This window comes from Anolis carolinensis, chromosome 5 (genome assembly GCF_035594765.1).
Source record: "Anolis carolinensis isolate JA03-04 chromosome 5, rAnoCar3.1.pri, whole genome shotgun sequence".
In the NCBI taxonomy this organism is placed as follows: Eukaryota; Metazoa; Chordata; class Lepidosauria; order Squamata; family Dactyloidae; genus Anolis; species Anolis carolinensis.
Genome location: NC_085845.1, coordinates 45,991,348 through 46,011,113, shown reverse-complemented (window position 1 = coordinate 46,011,113; position 19,766 = coordinate 45,991,348). Strand labels below are relative to the sequence as shown.

At 36.8% G+C, this 19,766-nt stretch overlaps 1 protein-coding gene across 3 annotated transcripts in view; it reads right to left on the bottom strand.

Annotated features, from left to right (window-relative positions):
- hhip (hedgehog interacting protein) overlaps window positions 1–19,766 on the bottom strand; it is a 106,535-nt gene that overhangs the window by 69,014 nt on the left and 17,755 nt on the right. For all 3 annotated transcript variants that reach the window (XM_062980911.1, XM_062980912.1, XM_062980913.1), the window contains exons 2-4: window positions 16,190–16,382; window positions 2,957–3,113; window positions 1,082–1,283 (exon numbers count right to left, since the gene is read on the bottom strand). In XM_062980911.1, coding sequence (XP_062836981.1) covers window positions 1,082–1,283; window positions 2,957–3,113; window positions 16,190–16,382 — 552 coding nt within the window. The remainder of the gene's footprint in view (window positions 1–1,081; window positions 1,284–2,956; window positions 3,114–16,189; window positions 16,383–19,766) is intronic.

The window sequence follows — 19,766 nt, the reverse complement described above, 5'->3', positions numbered from 1 at the left end:
ATAGTAACTTTATCCTTGTACCCCCACCTCCATTTCCCCAAAGGGACTTGGGGTGGATTACTTAAGAAAAACAGTCCATACATTTAAAACACAATATAATACCATAGTTATAAAACAACATAACATGACAATTATTAAAACCAAGACATCAATTGCTATGTACTAAAGTAATGACTTCAGTAAAGAAGTTTCATATTATATATTTGTCACAATTAAGCTATATGATTAGAGAAGCTTGGACATTTTACTCTGTGATACTGCTTTATACTGTAATATCAAATTTTTTCCACTGAGCAATATCTACTCTCATTGACAGTAACTCTAGTCTATGTTCTTTGTCCACTGTACCATGACCTGGAATCTGTATGGCTGGAGATGCTGGAAATTCAGCCTATAACTTAAAACATGCAAAATATAGGTTCTGGGGAGATAAAGTGGGGTATAAACAACAACAACAACAACAGCAGCAGCAGCAACAGTAACAGCAGCAGCAACAACAACAGCAACAACAACAGCAACAACAACAGCAACAACAGCAACAATAACAACCAATGCTGTTGAGATAATTGAGCTGGCTGAGCCAGTAAAATCCCAATAATTTCATTATACCTTAGGGGCCATCTACACTGGCGTAAGTGACTACATAGGAAATCCTGGAACCACTAATGCACATTCTCAGCTTTCATTGGAGTTTGTTGTCTGGCCACCACAATTTGAAACTAGCTTCAAATTGCATTGTAGATCTGGCATTGACTGCTTTTACACTGATCATACAGCACAGTTCATATAATGGTAGTGTAGAACTAGTCTGTGGCATGAGTACTGCTTATTGACTGGAACCATAAGGAGATAACAGTCATGTCTCATTTAGATTAAATGGAGTTGTTGCTGTTTGTGCCTTCAAGTCATTTCTGACTTGTGGCAACCCTAAAGCGAACCTACTTCTCTTTAAACATTTGTGTGCAATTTTCTTCTTTTACTGGTAACATTAATGTTCGAAAATGATGTTTGTTGAAAATCTAATTTAGAAATCACTTGAAAAGGCAAGGAAATGGCTAAGATAAATGAAAGAAATTCCAACCTTTATTCCACTTTGAACAAGTTTGTGTATATCCAGAAATGGTTCCTTGATTATTTCCCCTTCAGGTGTGAAAATCTTTACATATCCCTCCTTCTCAAGGATGAAGAGTCTTTGTGATCCATCTCCAGAATGCATTGCTCCAACAGGTTGTCTCATGCCACTTACAACTTCATGAAGGCACAAGCAGTTGTGTTTGTGTTTCCTAAAAAAAGAAAAGGAAAGAAAGCATTTGGGGGGGGGGGGAGGGGTTATCAGTTGTGATGGCAAGAACCAGATTTTTGCTATAATAGGTAGCATCTTGCTCTTAGAATTCATAGGTATAGCTCTTCTCAACAGAATAAATGGAAACAATGTTTGGCACCACATATTTCAATATGAAGATGAAAATGCTTTAGTTCTGATAAGAAGAGGGGCAGACGGGCAATCTATCTTTGTCCTACAGCTCCTGGCTCTCAATTTCTTTGGTGGTCAGAATGTTAGAGGTTGATTTTTTTTTTTACTATACTGACAATGAGACTTTAAAGAAGACAAAATTGCTTCAGAAATGAACAGAGGCAAAAGGAAACTAACAGAAATTTCAAATAGACAAATACTGAAAACATTTGGCAGAAATTACCTGGAATTTGGGGACTGTATCTTGTGGAAAGAGGAAGCCACACATGTTTCCCCCTAGTCTGCTTTTTTATTTCATTGTGTTCTTCTTGTGCATTTACAAAGCAAATATTACAACCACATCATATGGCCTTTTATCTAAAGGCAAGTAATTATATCATGACCCAGGAACTTTTCATGTCTCATAAGTAGGAACATGGGAAAGAGTGCACATGTAACATTTATCATTAAAATGTCATCAAAAATCTATGATCATTAAACTTAAGGACGATCATGCTTCCTATGCCCTTCTCTTCATTGCCGTTTCCCTCTTCTCTCAAAAGGTTATTCTTAATGGGGAGTGCCTATTGAAACCCCAAACCTAAATCAATATTATTGAAGAGAATCACACAGTCCTTTTGGGAATATTTTCAGGCAATTGTGACTGAAGGGAAGATAAAAGGACCAGAAAATCTTCCTGCCATGAAACTTCCTTAGGTTTAGTGACTTAAGTGATACAAGCCAGTGACATTTAAAGCAGGCCACCAAAACATAATTTGTCCCAAACTCTACTTTGTGCTGCAAGAAGAGGTGCTGATGAAAAGAAAGTTTGTACAGACAATATAATAATCCTGGCTTCAAAACAATCATAAGAATGAAAATATTTTTAGAAAGTCTTCAACACCCCCCTCCCCAAATAACAGTACAAATAGAGTTGTAAGGACTTGTCTAGGAGTAAAACCTATTCCGCAGGTGAATAAAATCCCATATTTTCTGCTTTGAACTGGAATATATGGCAATGTGGGCTCAGATAACCCAGTTCAAAGCAGATATTGTGGGGTTTTCTGCCTTGCTATTCTGGGATATATGGCTGTGTGGAAGGGCCCTAGATCTCACTGAAGACAATGAAACTGAAAACATTACCCTTGAATGACCACTAAATATTGACTGTATAAGAAGCGTATATCTCCTCCAAACTTTAAATATTCTAACTCATTTTTTGAGATAATGATAATATATAATAAGCGAGGAAATCAACAATCAGGAAAAGGAACTATTAATTGACAACAAATCAGGTGGAAAAACCCAAACTACCAACAATCAAATTTAGATAGCGTTTCAGATAAGACATCTGCAATGTATTTGATTTAGCATTATGTCAATGAATTGAAGAACGAGCAACATCTGGATGACACCGCTGGGGGTCAAAAGTATAGATTGACTCAATTCACTGACAAAACTATGAAGATTTATTACATTTTAAAGACTGAATCATATACAAACCTGGTGATATCTTCTCCTTTGCCATATTCTTCCATCTGGTCCAAATAGTTAGAAGCTGGTCCTCGAATTTGCTTTCTTGGAAAATCTGGAAAGCACAATCCACCATCTTTTCTTGTGTAGTAGAAACAAAAGTCATCTGCTGTAGTTTGAAGGAAACCTTGAAAAAGTTGGGAAGAAACATTTAGTTAAATACTAATACAACAGTCAATTGTGTGTAAAGCATTGCACAACATATAGACTACTCTTGATTACAAACATATCATCTTTTCAAAAAGGAATAACTTTTAACACACAACTCTGTCTTGATTTTAATAAATTAGTAAGAAAGTATTCTGTCAGATGTTTTAGGAGGTACAATTAGTTAAATCAAAATAGCACTTGACAATTAATACAGAAATGTGTGCTTGCATCTCATACATGTATACATGATATCAGATGTTGTTACAGGCATCTTATTTACAGCCATCACCATGACTACCATCATTACCACAACCAATACTCTTTCTGCAGTTGCTATGTTGCCATTCATTTCCATTTTCCATCATATCTTGCAAGTAAATATTAGGAAATTTCCATCCTAATGTTTGTAAATACAGAGACAAACAGCAGTAGAGTTTATTTTACCTTTAAGACTTCATGAAATATAACTTTTCCAAGTAATCCATACACCCACAGTAGTCTATACCAGTGTATAGTCTATACCAGTGTAGACTATAGAGCAGGCATGGGCAAACTTCATCCTTCCAGGTGTTTTGGACTTCAACTCCTACAATTCCTAACAGCACACCGGCTGATAGGAATTGTGGGAGTTGAAGTCCAAAACACCTGGAGGGACGAAGTTTGCCCATGCCTGCTATAGAACTATTCTGAGTACCCAGAGGGCTTATTGGAACCCAACAGTTCTATGGCCACTTTCCAGGAAACTCCATCTTCTGTTCATTTTACTAACCTTTGAAATACATGTCTTGGAAATATAGGATTGAGTCTTTTAGGTGGGTGCTCCAAGGCTCCTTTCTCAGAGTAACTAAACTGGTTTCCTCTTTGTTATCCTTCTCTAAGCATGTAGAAATTGGGGAAAGGGCCTTTATTAATGTTTTGTGTTGTTTATATTTGTTGTGTTGATGTGAACATTTGTCTATATCTGCTTTAAAATTTGTAAGCCAGTTTGAATCTAATGGTGGAAAAGGAGGGCTATAATAGCAAGTGTTGCAGGCTAAATTTCAGAAGGCAAACCACCTCTGAATATTCATTGCCTAAGTAAATACCATACCTTTTTGGGCTAACTGCCCCACACCAAAAACTGGGGTGCATTAGATTCACATAATATGGTAACTGGCCTCCCTGCTTGCCACAGTCTATGGCCTCCTTGGCTAGCCAGGATTGTGGCCTTGTCAGGGCCAAGTTCCTCACCAGCCATCTTGGCACAGGTCCCAGGACCGGAGGAGAAAGAGGTGAAGGCAGAGCAGGAGTGGCCTTTTTGGCTTGCTGGGGAGGAGTGGCATCTTTGGCTTTCTTACTCTCTCCCTTCCACTCTTCCTTCTCTCTGGCTTTTCTTCCTCCCCTTTCTTCTTGTACCTTCTTTCCATTCTCTTTCCCTCTCTCTGCCTTTTCTTTCAAGGCTCTTTAAGGGAAGGGTTATCGAATTCTATGGTGTTACTTTCCATTGCTGGAAGATTTGGTGAGCTAATACTTTTTATTTTCAAACAAGAAATTCTAAATGCACAGCAACAACACCTTTTTGGAACAAATTGCAAAGAGGGCACCTTTTTGCCGCTGTGCATTACATTTGCCAGCAAATCCTTTTTTAAAAATTTCAGGGTCTTGAAAATGGAAGTGTGCATTAGATTCGATGGTGCACTACATTTGAGTAAATACAGGGCAATATGAAATTCATAGGGTCACCACAACAACTATTTGTAACATATTGAACTTCTCACAAATATAGGAATGTTTCTGAGTCAAATGTTTGATACAAATGATTTAGCCCCCTCTGATTCATGAAAAGGCAATTTTACAGGTGAACATAGCAAAAGGGAATCTGATTACCAGTGGTGCCCTAAACCCTTTATAATTAGGTTTAACAATAAACCATTGGACACTGCAAACTTACTTGCACACATCTTTTATGAAAACAATTAAATATGGCAATGCAGCCAATTACAAAAATATACAATTATCCGCAGGCAGTGTGGTCTCACAGAACGATTGGCTATGAAATGCAGCTATACCTTTTTCAGGTTTGCTGATTTTGTAACGTTATATGACTATATAAATATGTTAAGCTTATATATGAAGAATGAAGAAAATGAATCTAACTTGAAAGTAGAAGATTCATACCAGAATAAAAATATAATTGGATGGGACCTCCTTTATAGAAACTGCTGTTAAAGACCAATGGTCAAAATAGATCATGCTGTGTTGGAGACTTTGTTTAATGATTTGATAAGACAACATTAACTATTAGTTTAAGAAAATGTAATAACTGGCGTTTATTTACATTAAATAAATGAATGTTTCATGGTTTTAATTATTTCATTTAAGCATGTGTGTACCTAAACAGAAACAGTTTGGGATCCAATGCTTACTTCTACTGGATCCATTTGTTTCCACCAAAATAGGTGACACTTACTAGCTCCTGCCTCCAACCATGTAACTAAAAAACCCCCTCTGAATCAGGTTTTGGGTTCCAATGAGCACTATAATGGATTGGGCTCAGATTATAGCCTTGTTGGTTTGTTTCCTGCCTTATTCTTAGTTGGAGATTGTCTTGTGTCTTCTTGAGTAAATCCACATAGGTTAACCATCTTCTGTTACTCTTAGGGTTTTCATGTTGCATAAAGGCTTCCTGAACTGAGATCCATTGTGTTATTTTTGTATAACATTTTCTTTTCTGCTTGTTCCAAGTTTTCCTCAGAATTTTCCTAATTGGGTGTTTATTAAAGTTTGGGTCTTCTGCCACTTTTCCATAAATTAGGTATGCTTACAAGCCAAATTTTAAATCTGCTCCTGAACCATGATTGCTGGATTATGTGATTTTAATGTTATATTGAAATGTTTTCAATGCTATGTTTTAATGTTAAATGATGTTGTTTTAAGATTTAATCGATTCTTGTATGTTACTATTATTGTTTTAGGTCTTTGTATTTTAATTTTGCCATAATTATGTTGGAAACCGCTTCGAGTCCCATTGGGGGGAGAAAAGTGGTATACAAATGAACTAAGTAAATAAATAAATAAATAAATAAATTCAAGAACTATGAGGCTTTGATGAACAATATGGATCCATTCTTTTAACCAATTCAGTACAAGTGCTTCTCGGTATAGTTTTACATTTGAAAGATCAAGTCCTCCTCTTAGTTTAGCAGCTTGTAAATTTTTCATCTTTATTCTAGGTTTTTACGCTCTTCAAATAAATCTTGTAAATTCAGCATTCCAGTTTTTATATTTTCCCCCTTAATATCAATTGGGATATTTTGGAATAAGAAACATAGTTTGGGTGGGATGTTTATTGTAGCTAACCATCCTAGAAGAGAAATCTCCAAATTCATCTATTTTTCAAGTCTTTTTATTACATTCCAGATTTTTTTTAGTTATTTTTATATAAATCCTTATTATTCATTGTTATGTTTATTCTTAAATATTTTGCTTGGTGGGTTGTTTCAATTTCTGTTTTTTGGCTTAGTTCTTCTTTTTCTTATTTAGCTACGCAGCTAATATTTTTGTTTGTGTAAATTGATTGAGAGTCCAGCAACTAGTCCAAATTGATTAACTTGGTGTATCATTTAAGGACATTTCTTCAGTGGGTTTTCCATCATTAGGATAATGTCATCCACAAGCATCTTTATTTTGTATTTTTGGCTTTTCATTTTTATTCCTACCATGTTTCCCTGAAAATAAGACAGTGTCTTATATTAATTTTTGCTCCCAAAGATGCACTAGGTCTTATTTTCAGGGGATGTCTTATTTTTCCATGAAGAAGAATTCACATTTATTGTTGAACAAAAAAAATGATCATCACAAACCAGCATGACCAAACAAACTGTGAATCCTATCAAGAATTTCTTGTTACTACCATTATTTCCATGTACATCAATCTACAGTATGTACATTTACCAATCCTGTATGTTCTCATGTTCTGTTTGGCAGGCATGCTTCAAAAAAAAACTTTGCTAGGTCTTACTTTCAGGGAGGCCTTATATTTAGCAATTCAGAAAAACCTCTACTAGGTCTTATTTTCAGTGGATGTCTTATTTTTGGGGAAACAGGGTATTAGATCTTTATCTTGATGGAGTTTTCTTTTTAAGATTTCTATTGCAAGTATAGGTAATAGGAGTGAGAGAGGACATCCCTGTCTCACATCTCTCTATATTGGAAAGGTTTCAGTTATGTCTCCATTGATTTTTATTTTTGCTTTTTATTCTGTGTATATTGTTTGTATTCCATTGATAACGTTTTTCCATATCTCAAATTCTTTAGTATTTTCATAATGAAATTCCATTTAGTCTATCAAAGTCCTTTTCTGCATCCAATTTGAATTTTTAATAATTTCAGTTCTTCAGGTAGCCTTTTATCTTTTGATTGTTTATTATGATCAAGTTCTTTTTCTTTAATTTCCAATTGAATTTTGTGCAGTTTGAACTTTTTCCTTTCTATTACATTGAGTTGTATTAATTTCTGGTACTAAGGTAAAATTATCAGTCAACTAACGTAAGTTCCATCCACAAGCACTGAATTGTTGGTTATCCCCCCTTCTAGTACTACTGTAGTGTTTCATATATACTTTTCAACAATCCAGATTAGAATATATTTTGTTACTCTAACAACCACCATCCCACCCTGACCCTACACAAAAATGTTGCAAACCTATACTCTTTTTTCCAGGGAAAAGAAGGAAAATCTAGAAAAAATAGAACTTGATGCATATATCTGACCAGCCATTATACTTCCTCTTGATTTATCTCAGTTAAAATATGTACACTTAACAACTGAAAAGAAGCTAAAGTAAAAAAACAAAATACAAATAATAGCAGGAATATCAAAACAAATTGTACCCATTTTCTCACAATTTTTAATAAAGAATGTCTCTAAATAAACTTCCTTGCATTCATAAGTATATTCTTAAATGTTTCTTTTAAAAAAAATAGGTCGGGGGAAACTGTCATGGGTCCAGGGGCCAATTTCCTGCCCTTGGGCCTTCTGTGAGGGAGTACAAACTGCCAAAATGTTTAAAAACAGGGAGGGGGGGGGGAACAAAACCAGATGTGGCTAGAACAAGTCCACTCCTGGTATCTGTGTTTCTAATTGAATTTTGTTTGTTAAAATAATGAATAATAGAAGGACACAACAGATTCTGTTGCATACTATGATATTCCAGTATATTAATTTGTTGATTTGTTGATTTAGATAAACATTTCCTAGGAGGACATTCTGGTGACCAATATACCTGAAATAGCCATTTCTGCTGTATGATGTTAAAATAGTTGTCAGTGTTTAAAACAGCATTAAAGATTGAACACTTCTAGCAAGACTACCCAGATTATTTTAAATTATGGGTTTTTAAATTAAAAATTGACTGTTTTTAATATTGAGTAAGATGGCTTTGTTGTACAGTCCCCATCAATTTCTTGTCAAAATAGAGAAGTATTTATGTGTTTATGAAAATAAAGAAGGGGTTGCTAGCCCAATGGCTCTGGGAAGTAAATTTCATACCATGGGGCAGTTACTAAGAAGGCCCACTCTCATGTTCTCACCAAATATAACAGAGGCTGGTGGGGTTGAGAAGGGTTTGCTCAGCAGATCCCAAAGCATGGACTAATTTGTAAGAGAGAATAGAATCCCTGATAACCTGGATGTGATCTATGTAGGGTTTTAAAATCATAACCCACCCTTTGAAATATGCTCAAAAATGACTAGCAACCCCTCAAGCTGTAGCCAGATACAGTTAGCAAAATGATTGCAGAGCTGATGAAGTTTCTAAACACTCTCCAAAGGCACATTACTGTAATCCAAGCAGGATGTAACTAAGGTGTGTGTCACTATGGCCATATCTAACATCTCAGGTAAAACAGGAACAGCTGGCACACACCTTTGGCAAATGCTCTCCCAGCCACTATTGGACCCTGAGCTTTAAGGCTGAGTTGGATCCAGGAGCACAACCAGAGTTTTTAGGGGGAGAGTAACCCCACCAAATACAGCCTGAATCCCAATTTATTTTGCATATATTTAAGCCTTGACATGAGTCATTGCCGCCATCATCATCATCATCATCATTTCTTTTACTGTTTCCCAAGATGAAATTTTAGGGCATAAATGATTGAGATCCTATCCAAGAATTTAGGAATCATAAGATATCAGAACATAGTGCAACACATTCCAAGCAATATATTGTTAAGTAATTGTGCTGGTGTGATTCTATCTATGGAAATTTCATTCAGAAATTTTTTGTTGGTCCTTTTGGAATAGCTCCTAAAACCACAGTTGTTTTCTTTCCCCAGAGGTGCTGAATCTCAATTTGTAACTCTCAGTATCCCATAATCTTTTTCCTTTTTTTGTCTTTGTGCTCTTCCCTCAGGACAGTCCTATCCAAGCTTTCATCTTTCTCAGCCATAGTTATAGCTGTGGTTTTTAATTTTGAATATGTTTTAATTGTTTTTAATTGGGAATTTGTAATACTGTTTTAATGTTTGCATATTTGTATATTTTAAATTGTATGCTGGTGCTTTTATGTTAAGCCAGTACTTTGAGTCTCCTGCAGGAGAGATAAAGTGGGGTATAAATAAATAAATAAATAAATAAATAAATAAATAATGGTATATTATGTTCTAATTAAAGTCTGGTATGATTTTTCAGTCACTTCTTCAGGTTTATATTTCCACCAGTTCTTTGGAGAAGACAAATTATGTTTTTGCATACATTCCAAAGTATCAGTGATGCCAGTCTGACTGATCTTGCTATATGGATGGTGGTCATCTTTTCTCCAAAACTGGGACAAGACAGAATCTTTGTGGTTTACTATTTTTCCATTTTAAAAAAAATCACAATTTTTACAGATTTTCTTTTCCTCACTCTATTTTCCCCACTTTGTGTGTGTTATATGCATCTGGACAAACAATACAATACCAAGATGATAATGAACTTATTAGTGTTAGCATGTCAAAGGACATAAGATTAATAATGCAATCTTATACATGTCTACTTAGAAATTAGATCCATAGAGTTCAGTGGGGCTTACTTTTCCTGTTCATTTTTCAGTAAAAGTTTTTGCAACTCTTAGAAACAGACTGTATCAATAAAAGGACAGGATCCATTTACTGGTGAGATTGTGTCTATCAACCATAATGAAGGCCAGGGGTAGTCTCCCTTTCCCACTGCAATTTGTCAGACACCCCCCAAAACCTTCTTGAGATCTAGGGTACTTTTTGGGGTCAGCTTCTGAACCACGCTGTGAAGTGCCTTGCCAATAACACATTGGATTTCAGCCAAAGAAGCCCCAACTTCTAATGTGTTTGCTATTTGAGGGATTTGCTCCTGGTATTGGTGAGAAACATTTCATATATTTGCATTTTTTAAAAAAAATGGTTGATATGCTTTATTTTTAAAGAAATCAATAAGGGACGAAATCTTAAAGGCCAGTAACAAAGCACCAATAGTATACCAAAGAAGGAGAGTTGCGATCCTGAAAGAAATACCTCTGACTACTCTAGCAAAGAGAAAGAAGTACATGTTTTTAACTGAAGAACTTAAGAGACTGCAAATCAAATTTCGCTGGGAAAGAACAGAGGGGATTATGGCAACATATAAAGGAGAGCGATTTTGGCTAACCACTGAAGAGAAAGCTAGAGATTTCTACAAGAGAATTAAAGAATTCTATAACATGTTGACATAAAAACAAATAGGAAAAAGGGGGAAACATGTTTTGATATCTTTGAATTCAGCCACTGGTTATATTTCCCGAAAAGTAAGAACCAAAACTCAGCCTAGTGTTTTAATGATTCATTAATACACATGTCAGTAGTCACCCTGTCAAACAAATCAGTTAATTTGGTTGGACATGGGCATGTAATTTTTTTTGTCAGTATGGCCCACTTTCAGAATAAAGCCTTTAGAACGATTATTAGCATCTGATTGATGCAAGAAAAATCCTATTCTAGCTGTTGCCACAGCATGTAAGCCGCTTCCTCCCAAGCCCAGGGCTCTGTCCAGCGCTTAAAGTTATGTTTTCATCTGGTTATCTTTCAAGGCAACCTGGGTGGTCGCAAAAAGCACTTGACATCTTGATGCACTTCAGCAGTTTTACATATACACAAACTCTGTAGGAAAATAAATTTGTCATTCGTCACCACATATGTTGATCTGGGGAGTGAGGCTCTTTCGACTCCAGCTCCTGTGCAGCTCAGGCCTCTCTCTCTCCCTGCTTTCTTTACTGTCTTATTTTTGTCACAGTGTGAAAGAACATTCCCCTCAAAAACAATAATTTTGCAAAAAGGGGGGGAATTGTGTTCAGTTGAGGACGTTTCTTGGGTATGTTAACCATTGTGTGTGTGTGTGTGTGTGTGTGTGTGTGTGTGTGTGTATTTAAAGAAACCCCTGAAACTAGCCCTTCCTGAGGGCCTCCAGCATGAGCCAAACATTTAATCTAATCTGTTATCGCTGCTCAACAGGCAGTCTTGGCAACAGTGATCTATTCTGCTTTGCTTTGGGGAATGCAATAAAGAGCCGGGAACAGCTGGTTTAAGAAAGCCTTACAAATGTCTCTGTAGTTTACAAAGACAATAATAATATTTTCATATTTGAATGAGTTTAGATACATGTTAAACCACACCAAAGGGGAAAAGCAACTCTTTTCAAAATGTTTTCTCTAGTCAATCAGGGAACACTACAAAAATGTTCCGCATCCTGAGAGTTCAAAGAAATATAGAGTACTCTGGACATAATCATTTCTTTTAAAGGTTCTTTTGAGTTTTTTTTTCACATTAGTCAATTCCTTGTTGTGCAGTAATTCTTATTTACATAGTTTTGCTGCACACAAATAATTCTTATGAGCTTCAACTGTGGCAGAACAGTTGTATCTAATCATAGAAGAGGGTACAGAACCTTTTGCCCTCCAGATGTTTTAGACTATAGCTCCCACAATACATTTGCCATGCTGGATAGGAGCAGTTGGTCAGAACATCTGGAAGGACAATGTTATAGGCAGCATTCATAGGTAAGTTGGCATATGTGTCTCATAAGAGCTAAAGATAGCTGAACTCCAACCTTGTGGAATCCCTTCTTAATAATTTGGTGATGATGGCCATTATTTTAAAAATCTTATCAATCCACTTTTCTAATGCAAAAACAGTATTGAGTATTCTAGTGTAAATATGGAAAAAGAAATCACAAAAGGAAAAAAAAAAGAGCTTTACACCTGGATATTTTGAACACGACCCGGAAGCTTCAAATAGTCCAACAGGCAGCAGCCAGGTTCCTTAATGGATCGGGCATATACAGGGAGCATACAACTCCTCTGTTGTGTCAGCTCCACTGGCTGCCAGTTTGCTACTGGGCCCAATTCAAAGTGCTGGTCTTTGGCCTATAAAGCCCTAAACTTACCTGTCCAAACACACCTCCCCTTATGAGCCAACTAGAGCTTTAAGATCTGCTGGAAAGGCCCTGCTCTCGGTCCTGCACCACTTGCAAGCGTGACTGATAGGGACAAGAGACAGGGCCTTCTCAGTGGTGGCCCCTCAGCTGTGGAACTCCCTCCCCAGTGACATCAGGCAGGTCCCATCCTTTTGGGTCTTCAGAAAAAAGCTAAAGACCTGGCTGTATACACAGGCATTAGGGGAATAAGGTATTACGGATTTCGACTTCAAGAATCTGAATAAGGACTATGAATTAATCAATAAGTATGGAATTAAGACTCAGCACTTTATATGTTTTTTATCTGTTTTTTATTGTCCTATGTATTTTATTTGCTCGTGTGTTTTAATTGTTTTATAGTTGATGGGGTATGTTTTTATTGTTATGATTATATGCGGCATTGATTTTTGCTGGAGTTTGTAAGTTGCCTTGAGTTCCCTGCGGGGTGAGAAAGGTGAGGCATAAATGAAGTAAAAAAATAAATATTTTGAACTCTGAAATTAGAAAACCAAACATTTTTGTGGTCAGAAATTTACTGTAATTGTTAAAGGCCTCACTAACAAGTGATTATTTGAATGTTATGGTGAACTCTTATATTTTTAAAAATTAAATGAGTAGAAAGCTTAGACTGAAAATAGTGGATAACATGTAGAAATAGCAAGACTATATGTTAAGTTTTGATAATAACATGAACTCAATGTCAGAATTAACTGGTTGATTAACTAACATAAATATGCATGTATACATCAGTATTATTGCTACCTGACTATATCTGCTATGACTTGTTCTGTTATGTACTATAACTATAATAAACTGTTTACCAAAAAAAGACATAAAATTATTATCATTATTTTATTATGACACAGCAAACAAGATAGATATGCTGGATTTCATATCACAAAATCACAAGTCGAACATTTCCTAAGTGTCTAGGACTGTGCGATGTATTTTCGGATGATGTGTGCAGATCCCAGTAGGGTGGCCTTTTGCAGTTGGCAGATCGTGATTTTGTCAATGTCTATTGTTTCCAAATGCCGGCTGAAATCTTTTGGCATGGCACCCAATGTGCCGATCACCACCGGGACCACCTGCACTGGTTTCTGCCAGAGTCTTTGAAGTTCAATCTTGAGGTCCTGATAGCAGCTGAGTTTTTCTTATTATTATTATTATTATTATTATTATTATTATTATTATTATTAGGATTTAGGAAAACGTATCTTTGCCTGGTTGGTGTACATATCGATTGCTAAGTGGATACCACTATCTCATCATATATTCGAAGTTAAATATAATAATTCACAAAAGGAATAAAATGGTTGCTGTTGGAAGGTAAGACAATTTTATGTCACAGTGATTTAAGTGCAACCTCACTATCTTTGGATTGTACCACAAGAATGGTCAATATAGTGCCCATTGCCATATACGGTAATATGCTAAAAACCCTGCTGAATATGATGTGGTCTCTTGTGTTTATCAAAAGCCACTAATTTGTGCAATGTGTTTGATAAGCACCATGGCATTGTTCCAAAGCATACAATCAGTTGGTTTTCTTAAAAGGACAAGTACTTTTGCAGATTAAGCAGACATCATATACAAAACTTGTAAAAATTATGTTTTGGGACTATAACTTCAGAATTTTCAGGTAGTACAACCAGTAACTTTCCGAAGTTTTGATGCTCTATAGCTGCATGACTCCATATTTGTATTTGGGCTGTTTTGAAAATGCAGGTTAATATTCTTGAACTTTCTGGAACTAAATGGGATGGCGCTTCCCTCTGATCATCCTAAAACTTTCACCATTCCACCGGAGGCTGTGAATGACCTTTGATACTACCCTTCAGAAAAGTGCTTCAAAGAGGCCAAGACAACACCTTTCATTTATTGCTACCTGTTGCCTTTCTGATGTTTTTGCCTGCCTATTCTTTGATCATTTGTTTAGTTTGAGGATTCTGCACCTTCTTTCTTTCAATTCCCTCTATGGCTAGGATTCTTTTTTATCTCCAATCTCATTTTTCACTTATTTTTCCTGAAGCATTCCTTAAAACAACATTAAGAATGGATCCAAAGAAACATGAGCAGAAAAAAATAACTACCAGCTCTACTGTAGAATAGGTTGCATAAGCAGAATACAATTTTCAGATATAGTTTCATTTTTCTAACAGATATGAGAGAAAGTACACATGGAAGGTACCAATCAGCAGTTCAATGACCAAAAAGCAACCTATTAAGGATGACGATAAATAGCAGTAATGTAATATAGTAGCAACTTTCAAAGTACGTATCTCTAAAGAAGACGATGAGTTATGAAGTTCCAAACTTTGAAGAACTTGAACAAGGCTACCAGCTATCCAAGGCCATTAGTTCCCAGCAGAGAAGTTAGAAGATTTATATCAACATGAGGCTTCTAATTCTCCCAAGTCCTGCAAAATCTGCATCCTACACTACGTCTCCAGAATGTGTGGTCCAGTTTTTTTAATCAGGACATTCTGAAACAATTCTTGCTCACTGCATCTAAGGCCCCATCTCTGCTGCCAAAGGCACCATCTAATGCTGCCATATAATATCATTTGAATCTGTGCTATATGGTTAAAGTTTATTCATATAAATCTGTTTAACTGCACTGAGCTGCATTATATGAGTCTACACTGACCATGTAATTCAGTTTGAAACTGCATTAAATGGCAGTGTAGGGTGAATCTACACTATAGAATTAATGCAGTTTGACACCACTTTAGCTACCATGCTATGGAATCATTGGAGCTGAGAAAGCAAAGTATCTTTTAAAACTACAATTCCCAAATTTTCACAGATTGCGCCATTTATATATTTATTTATTATTTAAACTTATATGCCGCCACTCCCCTAGGGCTTGGGGCGGCTTACAAGAAAGGCTAAAATCTAACAATTTAAAACATCTCTAAAATATCTTTTAAAAACATCTTAAAAACACTCCCCCAGGGCTTGGAGTGGCTTACAAAAACAGCTAAAATCTAAGCAATTTATAAACAGCAATAGCCATGGCAGCTAAAGTAGTATTAAGGTAAAAATAAAGGTTTTCCCCTGATGTTAAGTTTAGCTGTGTCCGACTTGGGGGTTGGTGCTCATCTCCATTTCTAAGCTGAAGAGCCAACATTGTCCGTAGACACCTCCAAGGTCATGCGGCCGGCATGACTGCATGGAGTGCCGTTACCTTCCCGCCGGAGCGGTACCTATTGATCTACTCACATTTGTATGTTTTCAAACAGCTAGGTTGGCAGGAGCTGGGGCTAACAGCGAGAGCTCCCCAAGCTCCCCAGATTCAAACCACTGACCTTTCGGTTAGCCAGCTTAGCAGCTCAGCAGCTTAATGTTACATTGTATTAATTCTACATTATAGATGCACCTGTAGTTAATCAAGAATAGGATATATTGTATACTATGATAGGTCAATATAATTAATTTCATAAGAAACTCTTATATTTAACAAGCACCCAAATATCTAAACCAAAGCATTGAAGCTATAAGTATTTATTCTGCTAAATTACATAATACTATACATACAATGTTTCCCACAATACATAAACTACCAAAGTTACTCATAATTTCAATATACTGGCATTTGTGCAGTTTTACCTGGTAGGTGACCTCTGCAAGTGTAATAGAATTCTTTACAATAATCCTTACACAGGAAAGGAAGGGCTAATTCTCTTTCCAATGCTTCTTTCTCCGTTGTGTGGAACAGGCTATGAGCATTTGGTGAGCAGTGTGCACATTTGATTTCCTGCAGCAGCTTCACACACTCTGTGTTGTTGGTAACAGAAAAGATCTGAAAACCACAAACCAGAGCAATGTAAGTTTTCTTGTCTTCTGAAAAGCTTAACTGTGAATGAATGCAATGATTTTATGCCAATTTACAGTTACAGATAAATAGAATACATGCAAAAAATCACAATTTTGGTAATGTCACCACAAGAATCAAGCAAAGAAAACATATAAGAAACACATCTACAACAAACAATTTGAACATCTTAACAAGTTGCTTCTCTGTGAAAAAAGAAACGTTTCTGTTTCAATGTAAATTATTTATTTAATTGAAAATGTAAATATGAGCACAAGAGAAGTAAGACAAATAAAGAACAAAAATGATGAAAAAGAACAACTATCTTACTTCCACTCTAGCATCAAAATAAAGAGTTTGAAAAAAAGGTGGAAAGGAAAGACTAGGTTGGCTAGAATAACAGCTGGTGATAAATTGATGGCACAAGAATACAAAATAAACAGTGAATATGGTGTGCAATCTCTTTCTTATCAGCCCTCGAAGTGAACTAGAAGGTTCAGTGTGCATGTATCTAGATGTTAATATACCACCCTCTGGTACATTTTAAATCCCACACATACCAAAAGTACTTAAAGTGGGTAAAACTGCTAGACTCTCATGTTAGTACATAGGCATCTCTTGTAATGTGCTGTGGGAGATAAGTATTGTTATCAAAGTAAAATGCAGTCATGCCGGCTACATAACCTTGGAGGTGTCTACGGACAATGCCAGCTCTTTGGCTTAGAAATGGAGATGAGCACCAACCCCTAAGTTGGACACGACTAGATTTACTGTCAGGGGAAAATCTTTACCTTTACCTTAATTCAAAAGATGGGCTATCTGGTACTACTACTAAGTAGCACATAACGAACACAGATCCTATCTTGTTTAAAGTTGCATGTTCAAACTAAGATGATGGTGGAGTCACAGCTTGGAAGGAACTGTAATGTGACCCCTCTATCCACAGACTCAATATCCATGTTTTCATTTACCCACACTCCTCCAGTGCAATTCTATACCCTGTTTCCCCGAAAATAAGACATCCCCTGAAAATAAGACCTAGTAGAGGTTTTGCTGAATTGCTAAATATAAGGCCTCACCCAAAAGTAAGACCTAGCAAAGTTTGTGTTTGGAAGTATGCCTGCCAAACAGAACATCAGAGCATGCAGGACTGGTAAATGTACGTACCATAGATTGTTGTACATGGAAATAATGATAGTAACAAGAAATTCTTGATAGGATTCACAGTTTGGTTATGCTGGTTTGTGATGACAACTACTGTACAGTATATAATGAATTGTCTTTTTTTTTTTTGTTCAACAATAAATGTGAATTCTTGTTCATGGAAAAATAAGACATCCCCTGAAAATAAGACCTAGTGCATCTTTGGGAGCAAAAAATAATATAAGACACTGTCTTATTTTCAGGGAAACACGGTAGTATGCTTCTGGACCATGTATGATCAAAATACATGATTCACTATTATCTATGGTTTTGACATCTCCATGAGAGGTCCTGGAATGTATCATCCAGAGATATGGATGTCAGACCATAACATCAAACTGTTTATTTGTCAGCAATTTCTTTTGCTACCAATATACAACTTTAACTCTATGAGAGGTAACTTCACTTCTTTTATAGTGAGACTATAACTATTTATAACTATTAAGGAGCCCCTGGTGGCACAGTGGTTTAAACCGCTGAGACGGTGAACTTGCTGACCAAAAGGTTGGCGGTTCGAATCCAGGGAGCGGAGTGAGCTCCCTGTATTAGGTCCAGCTTCTGTCAACCTAGCAGTTTGAAAGCATGCAAATGTGATCAAATCAATAGGTACCGTTCCGGCGTAAAGGTAATGGCACTCCATGCAGTCATACTGGCCACATGACCTAGGAGGTGTCTATGGACAACACAGGTTCTTCTGCTTAGAAATGGAGATGGGCACCAACCCCCAGAGTCGGACATGCCTGGACTTAATGTCAAGGAAAACCTTTACCTTACTAGAACTATTTAAGTTAATCTAGTAGGTATGGAGTACAGCATCACTAAATGACAGAGCAGAAATATTGCATGTTCCAATTATCGACTTGTATAGTGCTTCATGGTTCTGCTTCCTACTCTATGATGGATGTTTAGGTGAGAACAGAGAGGATGGTGGGGAAGTGTCCTGCACAGTGTACTGGAAACAATAGTGAAAATGACAAGAACAATACCACCTGACCCTATCTTTCAGGATAAAATTCAAAGAACTGTGAAAGCTATCTGAGAAATCTCCCAGTTATCTGTTTTGAACTGGATTATATGAGGGTCCTTCCACACAGCCATATAACCCAGAATATCAAGGCAGATAATCCACAATATTTGCTTTGAACTGGGTTATCTGAGTCCACACTGCCATATAACCCAGTTCAATGCAGATAATGTGGGATTTTATACAGCTGTGTGGAAGGGGCCTGAGTCTCCACTGCCATATAATCTGGGATAATCAGATAATCTGGGATCGGATCCTGGGATATAGGGGAGTATAGATGGGGCCAAAGAAGGATCTAAGACTCTCAAGCAGAACACCTAGAATCATAGACTCAGAGTTGGAAGAGACCTCACAGGCCATCCAGTCCAACTCCCTGCCAAGAAGCAGGAAAGTCACATTCAAAGCACCCCTGACAGATGGCCATCCAGCCTCCAAAGAAGGAGCCCCCTGCTTCCATGGGGGAGTGCAAGCCCATCCAAGGAAGTTTCCTTGCCCAGTCTCTGAACATGAGAACTACCAAGTCACCCTGTCTGCATTTATCAGGATGCAGTTTCAGTTTATTGGCCCTCATCCAGTCAATTACAGCTTCCAGGAAATGGTCCAGCATCTGCAGAGCCTCAACTATCCCAGATGACAAAGAGAAGTTCAACAAAGTAATCACCCCTCCCTGCAACAAGATGAAATAATATAGAAAACCGTAAGAGACCTCACAGTTCAATGGCATTGTAAACGAATAGCATTCTCCCAGTGCTACTCTTTGGAAACAGCTCCATAGACAGGATAAGAACTTAGTGGCTCCTACCCTCATCTGAAAGATTTCATGATTAACACTATCAAAATTCTCTGGGAGATTCAGGAAGATTAATCAGTCTTTCAGTGATATAGTTCAGTCAGGGCAACCAATGCCATTTCTGTACCACACTACCTGCATTGAAATCAGACTGAACTGTGTCCACATCATACATTTCCTCCAAGAATATCTGAAGCGGACAAGCCACACTCTCAAGTACATTGTCCAAGAAGGGAATATTAGTGATTGGATGGTAGTTCTAAGCAAATGCAAACTACTCTTTCACATATATGACATGCACAACTAAGTTCAAATGGCCATACACTTGAATTAAAAGCTCACTTGAAAATAAGTA